Source organism: Eleutherodactylus coqui, chromosome 1 (genome assembly GCF_035609145.1).
Source record: "Eleutherodactylus coqui strain aEleCoq1 chromosome 1, aEleCoq1.hap1, whole genome shotgun sequence".
Classification (NCBI taxonomy): domain Eukaryota; kingdom Metazoa; phylum Chordata; class Amphibia; order Anura; family Eleutherodactylidae; genus Eleutherodactylus; species Eleutherodactylus coqui.
The window spans coordinates 103419052-103442215 of NC_089837.1; the positions used below are offsets into that span (position 1 = coordinate 103419052).

The 23164-nt window shown below is 43.1% G+C and overlaps 1 protein-coding gene across 1 annotated transcript in view; it reads left to right on the forward strand.

The window, feature by feature from the left end:
- Positions 1-23164, forward strand: part of CROCC2 (ciliary rootlet coiled-coil, rootletin family member 2) — a 122091-nt gene that overhangs the window by 97249 nt on the left and 1678 nt on the right. Inside the window, exons 29-35 of the mRNA XM_066598441.1 lie at positions 5895-6015; positions 14791-14954; positions 15841-16281; positions 16818-16967; positions 17842-18021; positions 19523-19654; positions 21443-21622. Coding sequence (XP_066454538.1) covers positions 5895-6015; positions 14791-14954; positions 15841-16281; positions 16818-16967; positions 17842-18021; positions 19523-19654; positions 21443-21622 — 1368 coding nt within the window. The remainder of the gene's footprint in view (positions 1-5894; positions 6016-14790; positions 14955-15840; positions 16282-16817; positions 16968-17841; positions 18022-19522; positions 19655-21442; positions 21623-23164) is intronic.

A 23164-nucleotide genomic window follows, 5' to 3' on the forward strand; every position in this document is an offset into this window, starting at 1 on the left:
ACTATATCAGTTAGCTCATGATTATAAGGAATGGAAAAATATCAGGAAATTAACTTGTTGGATATGTTTTGCAAGGTTACTGGGAATTTTTATTGTTCAGTAGAGCACTCAATAAAATGTGGCCAAGCTCTAAACACTTCCTATGAGGTTAGTAAATGGTCCTCCCAGCTACTCCTGTTAGGAGTAGAAATTTTTCTTTCCTGCAACTGTTAACTGCCAATATAAACATAGCTACAATGTATTACTGAGGAGGAATAATGTATACTTCAGTTTATTTATCACATTTACGTTAGAATCTCCACTCGGAAGTTCTGTGGCAGATCTGGCACAAAATGCCAGAAGAAAAATCCTGCATGTAGGTAAAATGCCGGATACCCGAACGAAAACTGAACGGACCCCATTATAGTTAATGGAGTACGCTCAGTGCTGTTCGGTTCCATCATAAGCTGGATCTGTTTGCCCAGGGGATTCCCCTTTCCTGCTCCCATAATGGAGCAGGAAAGCGGAAGCCGGAAGAAGGTGTGAAAGTAGCCTTACTCCTCTCAAAAGCTGAAAAATCAGGTATGACTGCAGTTGACTTTAGTGTCCTCCTCATCTCATACTAACAAGAGCTGAAGAGCCTGAGATATGGAATATTACTTGATGAGGTTATTACACATACAACGATGACGATGCCCGATACACATATCATACTATTGCCATAGGTATAGGTTTGTTGTTTTTTTTGTAGTTTTTTTGTAGTTTTTTTTTTGAAAATGGCAGGAAAATATTTTTTACAAAGATAAGCTGAACAAAACCTAAAAGTTACTCTGCGATCTCACTAAGTGACTTTGCATATGCCATATTTTTATTTTGATGACTGCAGGTAAGTCTTTCATTAAGCTGATTATAAGTATTAGAATAAAGGTGACCATACACATTAAAGCCCTTTTAGACGGGACGAGTGTCAGGCAGATGATGCCCGACACTCGTCCCCGCACATACTAGCTCCGGTGCACCTGCACGGAAGCTAGTATAGCTGGCTCTCAGTGAGGAGGCTGCAGGAGATTTCTCTTCTCGCTCTCCCCGCCCCTCTCCATTGACTTAACATAGCGGCCGTTCAATAACGAACGGCTGCTATTTACACTGAACGATGAGCAATCAGCTCATCGTCCATCGTTTATGCTGCATGGCCCCCTGCTGGCCACTCTGTGAGCCAGCACTACTACAGCACCAAAGCGAGGACACACAGGGACGAGTGTCGGGCTTTGTTTGTCTGACATTCGTCCCGTGTAAACCCAGCTTTAGACTAAGATTGACCAACCCTGCCATTTTTTTCTGGGATATGCCAACTATCTAATGTATAATTGATGTTCAGCCAATATTCGTTATAGGCAGATGTTGGTAAAAAAAAAGGGATCAGTCATATTGAATTTAACATACTTGATCATTTTCTTCTCAAGGGAGATAAGCTGCCATCAGAAGTGTCTGGTAGCAGCTTATTCCCCTCTCCTTTTGGAGAACACGTATATGCTTGGCCAATCTGAGCTTGCATGTGTATTGGGAGATCGTGAGAAATGGCTGTGGTCCAAAAGCTATTGAAGGTGTATGGGCACCTTTACAATTCACCTCAAGCAATCCTGTTTTTGACTTAAAGGGAGCTTGTAAGCAACTATAAGCACTATAAACTGAAGGCCCTTTTACACAGGATGAGTGTCGGGCAAACGATGCCCGACACTCGTCCTCGTGTATGCTCGCTCCCGTGCTGCTACACAGGAACGAGTATCGCTGGCTCGCTCACAGCACGGCCAGCAGGGAGGTGGGGTGGCTAGAGGCTAGCTGCCGTTCAGTACTGCGCTTTGAAAGCGATGTATGTTCTAATTTTGGCCGTTTTCAGCTGTGTGTCGCCCATTGGGCAGCGCTTTCAGCACTGTTGAAAATGCAGCACAACTTGGTACCGTGGTTTTGGCAGCGTTAAACGCACCCTGATTTTCAGATGGGGGGAGCTGAAATATAATCCCTGCCCCGAAAATCAGCCTTAGCTACACTAGATGGGAAAAAAAAGCAATACTCACCTAGCAGGCGCCGTCCGGGTCCCTCACGCTGCTCTCTGGAGCACTTGTCAGCACCAACAAAGCATCTCTTAGTGGTAACTGGGATTAAAATCCCCAGCTCCAGCAAGAGATTGCTCTGTCAGCGCTGACAAGTGCAAGAAAGCCTGCCCGGAGCTCCGGAGAACAACAGGAGGGACCCGGACAGCGCCTGCTAGGTGAGTATTCCTTTTTGTTTTTTTTAGCTTTCTTGCCAGTGCTGCTGAAACCACAGTAAATTCAGTGTTTCTGCAAACCCCTGTGTGAGGGAGGTCTAAAGCTCTACATTGTGGGAATCCCCCCTTTCCAACAAACTCACATAATTAAGCACCTAGAAGGAGTCATGCAGTTACCTCCCGGGCAGATATGATTAGAGTAGTGGCGTGATTAGGTGAACGGTCTTGCCACCTGAGGACCTAAAAGTGGTTCCACCCTTGGCCTATAAACATCACATCTTGTATCCAAGCTAGAAGTCGCCCAACAGCGTACTAGAGCCTCCATGCCCACCTGTATCATATCTTGCATCCAAGCGAGGGGGCCCAACAGGGTACTAGAGCCTCCATGCCTGCCTGTATCACATCTTGTATCCAAGCTAGAGGTGGTACAACAGGGTACTAGAGCCTCCATGCCCGCCCATATCACATCTTGTATCCAAGCTAGAGGCAATACAACAGGGTACTAGAACCTCCATGTCCACCTGTATCACATCTTGTATCCGAGCTAGAGGCAGTACAACAGGGTACTAGAGCCTCCTGCCCATATCACATCTTACATCCAAGCTAGAGGTGGTACAACAGGGTACTAGAGCCTCCATGCCTGCCCGTATCACATCTTGTATCCAAGCTAGAAGTGGCCCAACAGGGTACTAGAGCCTCCCTTCAAGGGGTCAGTTTTCCGGAATTAATGAACCTTTTGCTCTGATATTGTAATCACTGTTATCAACATTACAATCACACGAAAAAAGCTTAATTTGATTCTGACAACCCCTTCTAGGTACTTGATTATTTTTGACAATCAGTGTATTTAATATTCATAGACTTCGACAGGGCTCAATTGTATCTTTGTATAGCTCCAGTTTCATACTTTTCAACCCTTTTTTTAACCTGGGTTTCATCCAAATCTGGTAGAAAGGTTGTGGTACGGTCCATCAGATGCCATAGGAATCTGTGTACCACAATACAGTCTCCACCACATGGCTCTGCCGTGTGCATGAGGACTTAGGGTAACTGTTACTAATATAAAAGTTGTTTTTTCACTTTAATCAACATTGTCCGGGTTGCAAGAATGAAAATAAGTTTAATATAGATAATATCATATAATGACTAAATAATGCCAGAGATTTAGTAACCTTTGAAGACAGAAGCGCCCCTTGTTCTGTAAATGATAAATATCATCTAAATGTAATATTTATCTTTTTAAAGGAACGTTTATTGGGCATTTTATAGATTACAATACAAAAAGAGCATAAAGAGAAATTCATCAGTAATATCTCACAGTGTAGGATCATCATGCTTTCGTCAATCCTTTTATGATGCCCTCTTTTTTTTCTTAAATTAAAATAAAATACAAACATACTAAAACGCTAACTTTACTCACAACATGATTGCCAGTACAGCGGACATTTAGTCTTTATGCAAGTCTTAAAGGTCAGGAAGAAAAGGAAAAAAACTTAAATTTCCCTAGAGGAATCAGTCAGATGCAGTGTTAGGGCATTCAATCCACCAGTCCCATATCTTATGAAACTTGGCAGGGCAGCCTCTAGACGTATATGTCAGTTTATATAGAGGAGTAAGACTATTTATCTCACACAGCCTGGCAGCCCTAGTGGGTTTTTTGGGGTGTTTCCAGTTGAGCAATATTACTTTTTTTGCATAGAAGAGCAATAATTTATACAGTGTGCGTACTGCCGCATCTACCGGGATGTCCTCCAGAAGGCAAAATAGGCAGATTTTAGGGTGTAGGATATGCTGGGTTCCCAAATTTTATTTCCATAAATTCAAGAATATCTCAGCAGTAAGTCTGTAAGATGTGACGGTACTATTGTACCTTGTCACCACCGGAAGCTAAGGGTGGAGACATAATACAGCTGGCTAGACGTCCCCAGCATCTGATTGGCTGGGCGCGCTGCCCAAGTACCGCGGTCCTCTGCTGAACAAAGTAAAGACAACGGGCCGTTCACCTGCGCTGACTGCATGGCCCCAGGAACTGCAAGTGGCGTCCATCTCACAGCTAATGGGCTAAGTGCTACGCTGCACTGCTTCTGCTCGGTTTGTAATCAGCTGTAGTCCTGTGGTCCGCTCCTCGCTTGGCAAAGTGCCATGTGCTGCGGCCATCTGTCTTGCCACCGATCCCTGAACTCCTCCACTCCTCGCTTGGCAAAGTGCACTGCTCCTCTGCTGAGCACACTTCGCGACCCCCAGCGGTCAGCTGCACCGCCACTATGTACGGGTGCCGGGTAGTAGTTGCCCAGGGGAGATGGAAGGGAGACACCTGCTCTGGGGACAGTGATAGCAGCAATATCTGTATTGATTTTCGCCAGGGCTGGAGGGTTGGGGTTCGTTTTTCTGTTAGGTGTACATTATTTGCTGTAAATGCTTCCATGTTACAGCTGTAACATGGAAGCATTTAGAGCTAATAATGTAAGCCTAATGGAAAAATGAACCCTAACCCTCCAGGCCTGACAAAAATCCATACAGACCCTACTAGGACCTTCAAGGGCCTTCAGGAATTCAGCTAATCGGGAGCTAAGGGCATGACAGGGGCGTTCCTACATGCAAGCCCTTCAAACCCCAAGCTTTTGGTGGTGACAAGGTACAATAGTACCAGCTGTGACACTCCCAGAACATGTGCATGATTGTGCCTGTATCTGTCAGAGATCTTGGACAGACCGCCTCAGGGGTTAGGCCCATAGCATACAAACGTGTAGGGGTGTAGTAGATTCTATGTAAAAAAGGTAACCCGTATGAGCCTGTTTTTAGCACTAATCAGGAGGGGTCCGGAGGTGGCCAAGAGGCCACTCCGGTCATCTGAGCCCAGGTCCAGTATATCTTAGCCCAAATTCTCAAGAGCCTTATCCTTCGGTGGACAAAGGCTACTTGTCAACTGCCTAAAAAACCTGGAGAGAGGCTTCAGGACGTTGGCCATTTGCACCAGGTCTTCCAACCTGGTCAAAGCAAGGGGGATACTCAGACCCCCAAATTGGGCTCTAAGGGTGTGTCGGAGTTGGAAGTATCTAAAGAGGGAACTATTGGCAAGGCTGCAACGTATCCTCAGTTGTAGAAAGGTACAGAGCTTGCCCCTCTCCAATACATCTGAGAGAGTAGTGATTCCATGACTCCTCCAGAAGACGGTGTCTGGCATGCACTGTAAGTATGGATGATTGGGATTCTTCCATAGGGGAGTGTGAAGTGACAATTTGGCTACCTCATCGGGTATCAGATGGAGGGCGATATTCCAGACCTTGAGAGTCACCCACAGGGCCTATTATCCTATGCTCAAGTCCCATCACTGGATTATAGTCAGTAAATGTCAGCCACCACCCTTCACATACCAACTGGCTAGCTAAGTGGTAACAGCGAAAGTGGGGAAGGGCCAGCCCCCCCTCTGCAGACAAGCAAAGAATCTCCAGTTTAATTTTCGGAGTTGAGCCACGCCACAATACGCGAAGGAGTATTTTGCGCACTGCTGTGAAGAAACCTTTAGGAATCAAGATTGGGGGTGTTTTGAAATACATACAAGAACTTGGGCAGCCTAAATGTAATCTTTGCTGCTTTTCATCCTGCATGCGTTTAACAATCACTAACAACCATCTTTTGCCATTATCAGGATGAGGCTGGCATACAGATTGTGTCTCTACGCAGACAACTCGATGACAGCACTAACCATAGTGAGAGATTGCAGAACCAGCTGCAGAAATTGCAGAGACAGCTGACCGAGATGCTGGAAGGTATTTATTTTCTCTAAGCCTAAAGTCAGAAGGCAGGATCATAATATAATGTATATAGCTGGTGTAGAGCATCATAATCATTTAGTCCAATTGTTAAAGGGAAATTTTTTTTTCATTCTTTTTTTTTAATCAATCTTATTTTATGGATTATATCTCGGATTCCCAATGCAGCTTACAAAACTTCAGGTTGAAAGAACGGGAAAGAGCCAAATAATATGGGACAGGCAGGTCCCTATCAGAAGTTATAAATGTAACTATTTGTTAATACACAATTGCAAACATATTTGTATTATTTAAGCATATAAAAGGTCTTCACTTTCCTGCAATATTAGTATTTTTGATAAAAGAGAAACAGAAATCAAAACATACACAAATAAAGTAATAATGTAACTGATTAAGGTAGTCTCACCTAAATGAATCTGTCCTTGTTATCTGCTCAATGAGATAATTATCTGAATTCTCCAAATACGTTCAACTCAGGGGCGTAGCTAAAGGCTCATGGCCTCGGGTGCAAAGTTTATCTTGGGGACCCCCAACTTCTCTTAACCCCTTAATGCAGAGGCATAACTTGAAGCTCATGGGCCCCAATGCAAAACCTGTAACAGGTCCCCAACTATAATGCTTTATTCATAGTACTGGGCTCCCTATATGGAGAAGAGAGGCCTGATGGGCCCCCTAAGCTTCTGGGCCCGGGTCCAAGCGCATTCCCTATAGTTATGGCAGTGATTCCAGTGATCTCCCGAAAAGGAATAGAGGATATTGGAATATATAACGTAGTAAATCGTATGAGGTGAGGTACATGGTCAAAAGCTGATATTGTTTGAAGTGATGTATTTATACCAGGGTTTCCAAGTGTTCAAAAATGTGTCTTGTACCATTTTCCCAGTTTGCAGTTTATGCAAAGTGACATAGTTGTGAAATCTTCTCTGCCCATTGGGACAGAGAAGGCGCCTCAGGTTTGCGCCACATAAGCGGGAATAGGAGTTTACCAGCAAACAAAGAATAACTAATTCTCCAATATATATAAATCAGCTAGTATTACCTGATTGAGTTATTCTTTTTATCTGAAAATCCCTGGAATCCTTCTCCTCAGGTGGGTCATGGGATCTGATTGTGACCTCCTGGGAATTACTTGTCTCTATGTGACTCCTGCAAAGAATACAGTAATATCAGTCACCAGGACCTCCTGTGCAATGAAACTGCATGGAATGTACCACTCTACTGAGGGGGGACAAAACCTCTTATCGCAGTTACCAATAATAATTAAAGGCTCCAGTCACACAGTTAGGCCTCTTTCACACAAGCGCATATACGCCGCTTTTTCACACCCGGGGGTATATATATGCGCCCATGAGAGGCATTGATTTTCAATGCATCCGTTCACGCGAGCGAATATACGGTGCGTAAATACGCTGGCAGCGTGAAATTTAGAACATTTACGCAGCCGGCGTATATACGCTCAGCCAAAAGATAGTTCTGGAACTATGTTTTGGCCAACATACACCAGCGGGTCCTATAGACTCCTATGGCAGCAGGGAAAGAGAAGTGAGGTGGAGGCTTTTTTGCCATGTCCAACGCTGCAAAAAGCTTACAGGTGCCTCCATATAGGCATTGGAAGGCATCCCGAAGATTGGGGCAGAGCAAGGGATTTCCAGGGTGCTGCGTATTTTTTTTTTACTAAAAATGACGCTCGCGGTCGTATGAATAGACGAGAAAACGCTGGCCGTGATTGCAAAAAAAAACACCCATTCAGGCGCTCATACGGAGCTAGCGTGAAAACATAAAAACACCATCGCCATATATGCGCTTGTGTGAAAGAGCCCTTATAATGAAGAAGAAGATAGTTCATCATCCATGACTTTGTAGTTCTTATTAGATGAATATATAGGAGAGAAATGATAATCACACTCTCCTCCCAGCAGGCAGAGATGATACTGGCTCTAGCTGGTCATGTGGTGCTGTGCTGTTGCACCATAGGATTGCTAGCACACCTTAGAGGAAGAGAAAGCAGGGAGAAATCTAAAAATCAAGATGGTATCTGATAAGCTTCAGGCAGGAGGCTGCGCTGCATGGAAGTAAATGCCATATACATAGGAGATGTCCAGAGTGTGACAGACAGTCAAGTAAGGGGGGCAGGGAAAGAAAATTATGATTTTGCTGGAGTGGCCCTTTTAAGATCATTGTTTTCTCAGTTTACTTTCATTGCCAGGTCCTGGCTTTGTGAATTTGTTGGTGTTTTTCTTACCCTAGTTTAATGTAGGGTCATACTTGTCCAGGAAGTCTTCTACAGGATATGGGTACATTCCAGTTCTGCTACGCACCGTGTAAAGAAACAAACAAATATTATTTTGCAGTTATTACATGGTACATGAGCAATGACGAAAAGATGCAAGGCATTTCATATAAACAGGAGCCAAAAGGAAGCCCCACACCACCCAATACAATGAAATGCTGTAAAGGCTACGGCTCCAAGAGTATTTATTACATGTAATGTCTTGGCATGTAATCTGTATGTACGTGATTAATTTGTGCAATTTTGTGTTAATGACGAATCAATTGCTTAAAAATCAATTGACTAATAAAACTCTATAGGAGAAAAATCTCTAACAACAAAAAGTATAAAGGGATGTATAGGAACATGGACTCTGAATGACTGATTTATTAGATACACCATCTAGTAGCACGTTGGACCTCGTTTGGCCTTCATTGCCAAAGCAATTTGTCATGGTGTCGATTCACAGGTACCCAGGGTGTGCCAAGAAAACATTCTCCACACTATTACTTCACCTCCACCAGCTTGAACTGTTGATGCCTGACAGAAAGTGTTTGTCGGTTCATACTGATTGCACCAAATTCTGGCCTTTCCATTAGCAATGTGCAACAGAGATCTGGATTCATCTGATGAGGGGATGTTCTTCCACTGCTCAGTGATCCAATTTCTGTGCTCTTTTGCCGTTTGAGTCTCGCCTTTCTGTTTCTCTTAGACAGCAATGGCACTCAAACTGGTCATCCGCTGCTATAGCCCATCTGTGCTAAGAAACAACGAGTTAGGTGTTGGGTGCCATTTGTTTTACTGTGCACTGCTTCTTTGTCAAACAACTCTTGATATCTTCTTCTGACCACTTTTGTTGATGAGTTGTTCACTTCCATGGGATCCCCTTTAGCTGGATGTTTTTACTTGATCACTCCATTCTCTGTATACCCTCCACACAATTGCACGAGAAAGCCACACAAGATTTGCAATTTTTAAAATCTTGTACCCAGCTAATCTAGCACTGACGAGCGGGTGTCATTCAAAGCTGATACGATCACCCAGTGTTCTCATTCTAATGTGGAATCGCCTTGAAACTGATCCACAGTAACACGGTCATTTGATTTTATGCTGCACATTGAGGTCATGTGTCTTATTTCCATATAAAGAAGCTCCAATTGTGAAAGGTCCAGTGACTCTAAAGGCCCTTTTACACGCAACAATTATAATAATTATCACTCAAAATTCATTCAAACGACCAAACATGAGCCATAATCGTTACATGTAAACACAGGGGCCGCACACCTTTCATTTGAATGATGATTTTAAGGTTAACTTAAAATGTATTATTCAGCCACTGAAAGATAAAGCAAACACATTTATCTTTCAGTAGACTGCAGGATGTTCTCCCCGTGGCATGTTTACACTAGCCAGAAGAGAACAATGGCATGTGCAGCAGCTGTTTACACAGCTGGGAGCGTGTTTAAACACAAGCTGGGCTCTGCAAACAACTCCTAAAGGTCCTTTTACATGCAATTGAAGATATTTAAGTGTTAATGTCCATTAGCAAATAGTTTACTAAATCTTTCATTCTTTCAGTCATTTGAAAGATTATCTTTGCATGTAAAAGGGCCTTAATATAGTGGCCATTCAGTTTATAGGACACCATATCATGCTGCGAGCTAATCTGATCAAATTAGTGAACAGCGTTATCACAACTGTTTAAGATGCTCATACACTTTAGGTAAACATTAGTCAACCCCACCAATTTACCAGTTTACCATCTACTGTGTATGAGGCTGTCACGGGTCTCACACAAGATGTGCTGGATTTCAATGTGCTCAATCCTTCATTCTCATGGGAGATAAGCCACCCCCAGAAGTGTCTGGCAATACCTTATTCCCTTTCTTCATTGATGACACATGCACATATCGCGTATGCACATATCGAGTGTTCAGCCATCAGCTGTCTGTAAGACCAGTCTCAGACAAGCTTTTGCACTCTGCCATTTAGAAACTGTATGAAAATGTATGTAGAGGGGACCTCTCATGTTGAACATATAGTCCGATCTCCCAGCTGCATGTGACAGAACAGGAGGAGAAAAAATTCACTATAAATTGTAATTTATCTCTGCACATTCTGGCCTAAGGAGTCCAGTGGGCGGTGCTCTTGCATGATTGACAGCCATCTCTGTAAACACACTCATATAGGGAAGCTGTCAGTCATTCAATAACATATTGCATGGACCCCTAAAGCCAGAATAAGAAGGGATTTAACTCAAAAAATGACAGGTTATTATTAGAGATGAGCGAGCATACTCGTCCGAGCTTGATGCTCGTTCGAGTATTAGGGTGCTCGAGATGCTCGTTACTCGAGACGAACACCACGCGGTGCTCGTCTCGATTAAACGAGCACTGACCATTGAATTCAATAGAGCCGGCAATACAGCCGGCTCCATAGAAAGCAATGGGCTGCCGGCGAGCGCGGGATGAATTTTCGGGAAGGGCTTAAAAATATAAGCCCTTACCTGAAAATCATCCTAAAATGTGTAAAAAAAAATATATATACTCACCTTGAACCGGCAGAACGATGTTAGCCCATTGAATTCAATGGAGCCGGCAATACAGCCGGCTCCATTGAAAGCAATGGGCTGCCAGCGAGTGCGGAATGAATTTTCGGGAAGGGCTTAAATATATAAGTCCTTCCCTGCAATTCATCCAGAAATGTGTAAAAATAAAAAATATATATATACTCACCTGCTCCCGGTAGATGGAGTTCAGCTGCGGCCAGCTGGCAGTGGGGGTGAAGGGGGTGTGAGTCAGACATGCCCCTGATTGGCTCAGCGCTGAGCCAATCAGAGGCAGATTTCACTCACACCCATTCATGAATTCATGAATGGGTGAGTGAATGCTGCCTCTGATTGGCTCAGCGCAGCTCTCAGCTGAATGACAGCAGTTCAGCACCACAGTGCAGGGGACAGCAGGAGAAGACACGGCTGTGCCCCGGCAGCTGAAGGGAGGTGAGTATCTATTTTTTTTGTTTTTTAAATCACTTTTAATTCATTTCCAGGGAATGGCTTATATGTAAAGCCCTTCCCTGAAAAAGAATTCAGGTGTGCCAGCAGACCATTGTCTTCAATGGAGTCGCCGGCAGCAGCAGTGGCTCCATTGAAGAGAATGCCTGCATTTTTATTCTTATTTACACTAAAATCTTTCTTTTTCAGGTAAGGGCTTATATTTTTAATCCCTTCCCGAAAATTCATCCCGCGCTCGCTGGCATTGTCGGCTGTATTGCCGGCTCCATTGAATTCAATGGGCTAACATCGTTCTTCTCTGCCACAGCTGTTACAGCTGTGGCAGAGGAGAACGATCTTAATGCTGACATAATTTTAATTTTTTTATTTTTACACATTTTAGGATGATTTTCAGGTAAGGGCTTATATTTTTAAGCCCTTCCCGAAAATTCATCCCCAATTCATCCCTCGTCGGCAGCCCATTGCTTTCAATGGAGCCGGCTGTATTGCCGGCTCCATTGAATTCAATGGGCTAACATCGTTCTTCTCTGCCACAGCTGTTACAGCTGTGGCAGAGGAGAATGATCGTTATGCAGACAGTGGGGGGGGGGTCTCACTCTTGCCACTATTGTGGCTTAATAGTGAGACCTCGGAGCCCGAAATGCAGCCCTGCATGTTGCTCCTCACCTGCCCTATCCATTTCTGTGTTTTTTACATGACTTTGGTAATTTGCTAAGATTTTCACAAATGAAAACCTTAGCGGAGCACCAGTCATATACAAAAATGCTCGAGTCGCCCATTGACTTCAATGGGGTTCGTTACTCGAAACGAACTCTCGAGCATCACTGAAAGTTCGACTCGAGTAACGAGCACTCGAGCATTTTGGTGCTCGCTCATCTCTAGTTATTATACTAACTTTTCCCCCCTAAACCTTACATCAGTCTACTCCTCTCCTCTTGCATTATAATTTTGGCAGATCTGACTGTATGTTCATTGTGGCAGCTTCTCTTTAATATGCTTAATGCCAATAAGTGAAGTTCCTATGTGACTTTGTAGTCACCACATGTATCATCTACTTGAAAATAAGTCTGCCAAGTTCTTGCTAACTTTAGAAATCATTTCATGTCACCTTTTCTGTTCTCTCAGTTATGTTTGTGAACAGTCCTCACAGCCTGAGGCTACGTTTTAAAAGGGTGTGACCCTACAGCCATAACAAGAAGCTGAGAAGGGAGGGAACTTTATCCTATTTTCTGTACAAGAAACTTCACAAGCTGTAACATAATAGCATGGATTATCACATAGACGAGGAACATCACTTATTGTTCTTTAAAATTCATCCTCACTAATGAATTGTGTGGAATGAAAGACATGATGACAGCTTCTTACATTTCATGCTCGCACAAGGATGACAACTTATTTAGGGCTGCATGCAACACCCCGCCTTTCTTGTTCTGTAAAACTCATGTGGTGTTACACAAGGTTATTTCTTCGGGAACAGTCCTTGGGTTTGTCATTTTAACGCTGCTCGTTCATACAAGGAAACTTTCGTCTGTGCCTTTATAAATTTAGTATTCTGTATCTTAACTGCATTTTTGTAACCAATGTCATATGTAAGTGTGCTGGGTAAGTGGTACATAAGCATTCGTAACCCCTACATTGAGGGGATAATTTAATCTAGTACTCATTGCCACAGAAAGTATTGCATCCTCCCTTTCATATGGAAGTTTTGTTGTACTCAAGTCTTTAATAATATTTTAAAATATTCTAAAATTGCATTTTTCCATCCCTGAACCCCTCACCTAATTGCCTGTCACATTCTGGACATCTTCTATGCACAGTATATTGCAGTCACTTCCACGCAGTGCTGCCTTCTGTCCGATACTTATCAGACATCATCTCGATGTTGAGATTTCTCCCTGTCTTCTCTTTTTCTCTTCCGTGCTATGCTTTCCATGATGCATCAGAACAACATCACATGAGCAACTAGAGCCAGTACCATCTCTGCCTGCAAGGAAGACAGTATGATTAGCACCGCTCTGTACATTCAACTAAATAAGCTACAATCAATCAGTATACAGTGCGGAAGCTGAACTATCATCTCCTTTATTATAACTGTGTGACAGGAGCTGTGTGATCATCATCCGTAACTGTGATAGAAGTGTGTGTGTGATTATGTGGTAGAGTCTAAGTAATGTCATCACACAGGAATTAGGCTGGGTTCCCACTGGGCGGATTCCCGCCGGAAATCTCGCGGTTTGGCCGCAGCAAAAACCGTGAGATTTCCGCCGGGAGAAGCGCTGCGGAAAACCCTGCGGTGGCTTTGAAGCGGCCCGGCCGCTCACTCTTCCGCTGTGGCCGGCGCTCCCATAGAGGAGAGTGCGGCCGTAGCGGAAAGAAAAAAGAATAGACATGCTGCGGTCGGCAAAGCCGCACCACAGCTGCGGTTTCGGCCGGATTAACCGCAGCGGATTGGCCGTCCCGTGTGGACAAGATTTCTGAGAAATCTCGTCCACATGGCTGGCTAATCCCAGGATTAGCGGCCGCAGGCGGATTTGCCGCAGCGAAATTCCGGACAGAAGTTCCGCAGCAAATCCGCCCTGTGTGAACACAGCTTTATGCTGACTAAAAATATGATCTTTTGAGAGAACCTAAAGCAAATGAATTCTCAAGTGGTCAAAACAAGATCATATGACCACCTGAGGAGAAGGACTCCAGAAAGTTTCAGATAGAAAGGAATAACTAACCAAGGTATAACTAATTTATACTCAGGGTCAGTTATATAATGAATGAAAAAAATTCACTGATGCGGCTCTTGAAAATATACAACAAGGGTTACATATGAAAATGGCAGTATTGTACCATTTATCATTGCAGTAGAGAATTGGTGCCTGCAATTCAAACTGTTTCAAGTTACCAAAAAGCAGTTCAATCTGTGCGGTGCCTCCATGAACTTCCATGTGCCTCCATATTCTCTTCTCGAGAGAATATGGCCTGGTGACCCCCTAACACTAATTCAGGGACCATAAAACCTTCACATCTTTATCAGTGGACCATTGAAGTATCTCTCTACTCATCCTGTTCTGATATTCTTTTAAGTGCAAATTAATCACATCCATGTCTGTGCCTTGTCATAAGTAGTCTGTGTGTGTGTGTGTGTGTGTGTGTGTGTGTGTGTGTGTGTGTGTGTGTGTGTGTATATATGTATATATATATATATATATGTATATATATATATATATATATATATATATATGTGTATATATATATATATATATATATATATATATATATATATACATGCCTCTTCGGATCTGTTCCATTATGCCTGAGGAAGAATCCTGAGTGGTTTGAAAGCCTGCAATAACATCATGTATTTTTGTTAGCCATTAAAAGGTATCATATCTACAAGATTACTTGGTTTCTCTTGCTGGGAACAGTCACATTTAGCTGTTAATTTAGCTTATGAACTTGATTCCTTTGAGCCCCTCACAGTATTTTTGTTATATAAAAGGGCAACAGAAGATGGAGGAGCGCCTTGGCACTGCGCACACAGAAATGCGTCTGCTGCAGGATAACTTGCATCAAGTGGAGATAGAAAGACAAGCCGTGGGAGACCGTTCTCTAAACCTGGAGCACAGCTTACGTGTCAGTGAAGATGAAAAGAGGGACCTGCAGGTATAGAGTGTGCCAATAATATGAATAGAACATGATGAAAGGAAATTGAGCCGACTACTATGTTACATGTTACACCTCTTGTATTCTTGTCCTCATTCCAATTATCATTACTATATTATCAAGCTTGTTGTACGCTTAACCTACGATTCATGTTACTTGTACTAGACTTGTCAGTAAACAGGAATGTCTACTTTGGAACAAATCTTCTCCACCCATTTGGTTTGATGTGTTCTTTTTAATAGTAGAAATTAGTTGGGAATGTCCTCGCAGGAACCCCGTATAACCTTTTCTTTTTCTGCTTCTCACAGTACTTACAATGTAATGGATGGTAAGTGTACTTGACAATGGTAAAAATGGGCAATGCTACAGATTTTTGATGAAGTATCTGTCCAGTTGGGTCCCAGGACCAGAGGGGGGATATATTACCTGCAGTTGTTCTTCTCTGCTGCCCCTCTGATCCATGGGCCTTCTTGTTGGCCCTCTTGTTGGCGACCGAAGATAGTTTGTAACTATGTAATGCATATTGAGCACTGCAACTGTGATTTCCAGTGCTGGTCATATGAGCAGGTCTGGCCAATCAGAGAGCAGGTATAGTGCATTGTTAATCCACCACTACCAATGCACTGTGAGGATTAGGTAGTCTGAAAATTTTGTCAACCATCTTGGATGGCTTAAAACCGGGCCTGGAACTGGCAGATCAGAAAGATGTCGGAGAAGAACTGCAGGTAATATACCCATCTTCCCTCCAGTCCCACGACAAAATTTTGTTCTAAAACAGGAGGGTCACTTTAACTTCTGAGTCAGAAATCTGTTCTAACACTTTCAGAATGTACATTTAGTCATGTTGCACTTTTTCTCATGGATGACGCCCCATTGCCTTTTTCAGGAGCGACTGTGCCGGGCTCGTAGTGATGAAGGCAGGCAGGAGCTTGAGTGCAAGAACCTAAGAGAGGTGCTTGAAGCCTCAGAGAACCGTGGCACAGACTTGGAGCTAAGACGCCGCTCTCTGGAGGGTGAACTGGAGAGGACACGTCTTTGTCGTGCAGAGAGGGAAGCAGAAGTGCAGTCACTGCAGGACAGAGCACATTTATTGCAGGTCCACATGAAAGAGAGTGAGGATAGAGAGGCAGCTTTGCAGAGGGAGGTGCAGCGGTTAAGTCTTGCATTGTCCAAGGCACAGGATGGCGAACGTCAGCAACAAGAGAAGTCACAGGGGCTGTCACAGGCACTTGGAGAAGCAGCAGCTGGTAGAGGGAACTTGCAAGATGATGTGAACAAACTACAGGGAGCATTGACAGCTGCTGAGCAGGACAGACGAGTGTTGCAGGTAACAGACACATGCTAAATCATCTCAGTTCAGTAAAATTAATCATTTCAACATATAATAGTTACCTGGAAGCGGTCCCAGTTATTTTGGGACAGGTTTGGGTGTGCATCAATTTGTTTAATGTGGAATGTTGGCAAGTATCCTAAGGGACCTTTCACACGGGACAGAATTAGTCTGTGCAGACATTTCTGCATTACAATGTTATCCCTATGCGGAATGAATTCCGCAACTGTTAAGAGCCGCACGTCTTTACTTCAAAACGCAAGATTGAATTACGCAGTGGAAAAGCTTTCTGCTGCAGAATTAAGGATTGTGGAATTGTTGCTGTGGATTTCTAACATCAGGAGATGTAATTCCGCAATTAAAGTCAATGTAAAAAAAGTCAGAATTTCTGCAAGACGATACGCAGTTAAAAATGCAACAAAATCCACACTAATTGACTAAATTCACATCTGCACTGCGAACAAGTCTTTCTCGTGTGTAAGGTCCCTAATGCTTTTCACTTGTTCACAATGTGTCATTTATTGCTTCTCCAGGAGCGTCTGGATTCAGTACGGCAGGCATTGAGTGACTGCAAGAGACAGAACCTGTGTCTTTCACAGACCGTACAGGAGCATCAGCAGCAGCTGCAAGAACTGCAGCTAACCTGCAGGGATTACCAGGCTAGATCAGAGGAGCTGCAGCAGGTGAGATGTCCTGCAACTCAAAAACACTGCAAACATCAATGTTTAAATGGCCGTTCACCAAAAATGGTATTATTCCCTTTGAAAGTGGGAGTGTTCAGTTAATAAAGCAGGGAATTTAGATTCCCTGCAGCTTCCCTGCCAGCCATCTGCGGATGATTGTCAGGGTGTCAGTGGGGAATTTATGGCATGCCACCAGAGAAAAGAAGATAAAAAAAACTATATTAGAAATTTGCTAATGTAAATCTATACTTCAAAGAACATCACCATCTAGATATGAAATTCCCTCACATCTTCAGGTCCATATTATTTTCTTACCGTGCTACATTCTAGTAAATAGACTGCACTCATACCAGCCTAATGGACATGTACAACACCAGCCATTGGTATTGGCAAGTCATACAACATACATGCTTATTTTCTCATTATGGAGAAGATTTTGGCTTTGGCTCACAATTCCCAATCATTGTTACAAGGCTTGTTAAAAAGTCTGGCATTGACTTGAAGGAAAACAGTCTTCCAGTAGGTGGCGCTGCAGAGGTAGTGTTTCTTCCTCCCTTTGCATATTTCCCAGAGGAGCATGGATGGCCTTAAAAGTCTCCTCACACCTAGGTGCTCTCCCTAAGATGAAATTATACCCTTCCTGACTCACAAGATGTATAGAATTGAGATCACATGACCATCTGGGGCAAAAGAGGCTAACTAACTAAGGTAACACTAGCTCACTTATATATACTGGGGGATAGCTACATAATGAATGAATATCAGAGTGGCCCCTTAAGTATCTTAGAACGTTTGAAGAAACTGTAACTTTTCGAAAGAATTATATCACAATGTTTTAATTCTTTTTGGTTGAATCTCCTTGTATCTTTTTCAGGTTCTTCTCAAACACCAGCAGAGGGAGAAGGAACAGGGTGCCGCACTTATTGAGCTGCAGGAAAGATTAAAGGTGCTGCAAGGAGACAAGACACAGGTAGAGATTGATAGACGGGACATTCAGCACTCGGCGACTCTTCTAGAGAAAGGGAACAACGCATTAAGAGCTGCTCTGGAAAAGGTAAGATTCTACAGGAGTCAAATCAGTGAAAGTGAATCAAACCTGTTCACGGCAGGAGGCCATACTTACTAATATAGAGGTACATGCGCAAGTACAAACTAATTCCCAGCAGTATGCAGAACAAGCAAAATGCTATATGGAGGAAATTGCATAGGTACAAAATACTGGTGAACAACCATGCACACACCTACCTTATATTGGGGTAGATGGCTGCTTGGTATTAGACTTGCACATAGATAAGGCATGTAAAGAGTTCCAGTCATACACATAGGTGTAGTGCACCATGGTGGCTTACAGCCTATACGATAAAGCCCAGTAAGTTCTGTATGATTCCAAGATGGACAAAAATTGCATGGGAAAAGGACCCTTTCATTTGAATGGGTTCATTCACAAATGTAATTTTTCACTGAGACCTATAGTTAGAGTTTGCTGCATGTCCTATTTTTGGGCAATTCTAAATTGTCCATTATTTTCAATGGGTGTGTTTAATGGTAGTTCAGACATGTACCAAGTGAGTTGCATACAATCTGTTTTTAAGAGATTATATTGTGATTTTCTTTTTCACTTCTGTGAAAAACGGATGTAAATTCGATGCATACTGTGCGTTTCTATCGCAAAACACATCAGAGTTGCATAAAAATTGCTGTCAAATCACAGGTAAAACGGTCAATTTTTCACTGACCTACATCACACTCATACATGTAAATACACCCTTACCCTGAAAATAAATCAAATCTACTCAAAACAGCAAAAGACCATACTTTCTGATACAGAGGTACATGGGCAAGTACAAACCTGCAGGACAGCCCACCTAATCTAATAGTATGGGTGTTATTGATAGGCTGCATGGTGCACTATACGTGTCTGTGTGACTGGCACGCCTTATAGGAGTTACCTAATAAAATACTAAGAAATCACCCGCCAGTGCTGTGTGAGTGGTTGTTCATCAGTATTTTGCACCTGTGCAATCTCCTTCATATAGCACTTTGGCTGTTCTGCGTGCTGTTGGGAATTGGTTAGTAGCTGCTTTTGTAGCATTGTTTCAGTAAGGGGCTCAGTCATACGGGCGCATCGGCGCCCGTGTTACTGCAGCCAGCAGACGGCCGTACCTGAAGATGGACGTCTCTCTGCAGCACCGGGAGGAAGAACATGTGACCGGCTTTATTGCCGGTCATGTGTTCTTTCATCAGCGCTGGAGAGAGACACCCGTCTTCAGGTACGCGCGCCTTCTAACTGTCAGTCACACGGGCGCATCGGCACCAGTGTACGGGTGCCGATGCGCCTGTGTGACTGAGCCCTTCGTATGGCCTTTTGCTGGGATTCTCCAGGAGTTGTCTCTTTTTCACAAAAATGATAAGTTAGTATACTTTATCATGTGGGTCTTCGAATAGAGACAACCGGCCTACATGTATAATAGTAATATCACCTGCCCAGGAGAGCAGCCGCATTATGTACATTTTGGAGCCTCATAGTGTTATTTTTATTGCTCTGTGACATACAGGTGAGGCGTGAGCAGCTACGCTTGGAAGGGGAAGCACAACGGCTCAACATAGAAAAAGAGCAGCTAAACCAATTGGTGATATCCCTGAAAAAAGATCAAACGGAGACGCAGAGACAGAATCAGTACTTGGAGGTATAGTTACATTATCTGTCACTATTAAGTGCAGCTGGAGGGTAGTTTTGATGTGCACTACTATAAAATTGGCTGTGCTAATATATAAAACCCCATTCATTTTAGGACTCGCTCTTAGCATCTCAAGCAAACAATTAATTTTGGCAGGGAAAGTTGCAACCAGCCAGGGATCCGATGCAACAGAAATATAGTTTTAGACTTGAACAGTCGTCCTGAAATACAAGGAACAGCACAAGGTCCACCAGAATGGGAGTTGCTGTAACAGATCACTCGATGTTACTGGGGGGATCCCTGCTCCAAGATTTTCATATTCCCTAATAGGTCATAGGAACAGGGATTGTCTTCGTGGCGCAACCCCATTAACTCCTTAAGGGCCAAGCATGGTACATGTACAGCGCTTGGTCCTAAGCTTTAATCCTGGCCGATAGCAGAAGTATGTCGCGGGTTTTAAAGCCTCTGCAATCAAGTAGGAGCAGGTTAAATTCTTGGCTGTCAGATACAGCTGAGGACCCAGAGGAGAAGGAAAAAATGGATTTTAACCGCTTCAACCTACTCCTTTCCAGGCTACGTAGCGTTCAACGAGTGCTATGTACTAAAGAGAGAAAGTTGGAAGTATTACTTCCACAATGCCACCCGACAATCATGTGACCACAGGGTGATCCCTGTTAAAGCAGAGCTGCAGGCTCTCTTAGTTACTATTGTCACTACAGGGGAATGTTTTTTTCTTGTAACTGGGGCTCCTATGGATGCCCCAGCTGCAGTGGAAAAGTATGAAATAAAAGAAGGCAATGCAAATGACCATCAGGAGGTCTTATATGATGTCATGGGGGACATAGCTGGTTAAAAAACATAGTTACTATAATAAGTTTTAAAAAAATTACAAGTGCATACAAATATAATTAAAAAATACAAATATATACATAAAGAAAATTACCCAAAGCCAACGCCAGCCAAAACCACCACCATATGCGCCCTGTAATCCAAAACTATACAAATCAAACATCAAACCATCAAAAACGAAATGAGGAACCCATTCCCATGCTTTATTTTAGCGTAAATTTACTAATTTTAAAAATAAACTACAAAGTTTAAAAAAAAATTATTTGTGTAGCTTTTTATTCCCAATAAAACAAAAAAACGGAAAAAACGTCAGTGAAAAAAGATATAAAATAGCCGTATATGTTACGGGAAAGCAAACGCAACACAAAAAATGTTGGTAGCGGCAGTAAAGTCACCATGTGGGTAAAATCCCTAAAAAGTGTCTGGTCTTTTAGGTACAAAACACCCAGGCCCTTAATTGGATAAATCTCAAAAAATGCTTGGTCTATACCAGACTAGTGCAATCATCTCCTGCGTATGCTGACAAGGCGCTGTGAAGAGAAACATAACCCATCCACTTATCCCATACACATTGCTGCTCAAACCCACATTGCATCCATTACCTGTACAGTATATGGCTCTTATCTCCAGGTCCAGTCATGAAATTTGAAAGGATCACTATAACTTGTATGAAAATGTCAGAAGAGGACCTCTTAGCAGAAAGTTTTGTTATAGCTTTTCTAGGATGGAAGATGACTTCCTATTTGTCCGATCATACACAGGAGATGCATGGATTGGTTTATAGGTGGAGTGAGAAGTACTTGCATCTGATTCCGTCACTGTATGATTCGACGATGCTTTTCAGTTCCTATGACCCAGCAGTATTTAATACTTTACCGACTTGAATGCTTGAGAAGGATTTATGACGTCTGGAGCCAAATTAATTAATTTTTCATTCTATTGAAATAGGCACAGATGACAGAGCTGGAGCATGCTCATTCTCAGCGACTTATGGAGCTCAGTATGAGACACCGCCAGGAGCTGGATACGGAGAGTGAAAGACTACGCATCGCTCAGCAGCAGGCAGAAACTACACTGGAGACTAGAGAAAGAGCTCATAGACAGAGGACCAGGGGGCTGGAGGAGCAGGTAAATACTTGTGTATAAAAAATAACATGGTTGCAATGTTGGACAGTGTGTAAAAGCCATAAATGGTAGCATGGCTTGTCTACTAGCAGGTGACACTGTTGAGGAGCATAATGGAGATGTAGGCGCAGTACAGTAAGAATAACCCATTCTTCTCCTTTCTTCTGGTCAGGAGAGTCACCTGACATTTAGTCTGCCCTTGCGTCTGGGCATATGGCACAAGTTGAACTAATTGTTTTGTGGGCTATTCTTGCTCATTAGTATATAACTCAATTGTGAGCATCATTTAATTCCACAAATAAAGTAGCTATATTAATTATGTCCTGGGTACTGGGCAGGGAAATTGTAAAAAATGTATTAAAGTGGTTGTCTGGTTTACAAAAGTTATTTGCAAACTTCATACTAGAGACTTAAGGGAACTTGTCATCAACTGTAAGCACTATAAAGTACAGTGAGTCATGGTGCTTATAGTTTAGGTGATGTGGAGTCCGGGGCGCCTCACCCAGTCCCCCTATTCCCACAGTGTCCCCTGGCAATATTAGCATGAGCACACCAGCTTGACTCTTTCCAAAAGGTTGTGTGCATGCACTCCCATTCTGAAAAGAGTCATGCTGGTGTGCTTGCGCTGACTTCTCCTGGGGACACTGCAGGAATGGGGGAGTATGAGACACAACTTCCCGGACTCCACGACACCAAAATATGAGCACCATAATTCACTTTATAGTGCTTGTAATTGATGGAAGATTTATTTTTTAAAAAGCTCAGGAGCTTCATCTCTTGGCAAAAGCAGAAGGTAGCTACAAAAACTGATGATCCGCTTGAAAACAAAACCTCATCACATGTCCTATACCTGTCCGTTTCATAGACAAGAAATAGGACATGCCATTGCATGTCAATGTGCATCATCCATGTATATCAGACAATATACAGACTGGTGTCTGTGTGCTGTTTAATGCAAGTTGCACCGGAGCCTAAATTGAAGGGCCATTTACCATAGGAGAGACAAACTTAGGGTGTAGTTTCATGGGTGATATTCTTTTGCGAGTTCCGTCCCATTGTGATATGGACAGAACTCACATGGGAAAAGAGCCCATTCATTTGAATGGGTTCATGTACACAAGCAATTTTTCACTCAGACAGATGGTCTGAGTTTGAAAAATCACTGCAAATCATATTTCTGTGCGAGTCTCTCACAAGATTAGGACATGTAATGTGTGGTGTCCTGCACATCACACGGGCGGAGTGTTTGTGAGTTTTGTGATGCGAGTTGCACCTGAGAACCTTGGGCGCAACACGTGATGCCCATATGAATACAGCCTAAAACCGACCCACTGATCAGTCAGTAATCACATGTGCACTCTATTGACCAAGACAAAAATGAATGGGGGAAAGGGGTTACTTGGCCAAAATGTACTGAGTGCTGTACCGCTGCTTCTCATTGAACCCTCTGAGACAGTCAAGAGCAATGGGTATTCGAGATTCCAGCATGTAAATGTTCTCTGCATCCCTGATGAGAGGGGGCAGAGGTAGATGAGGTGCTCCATT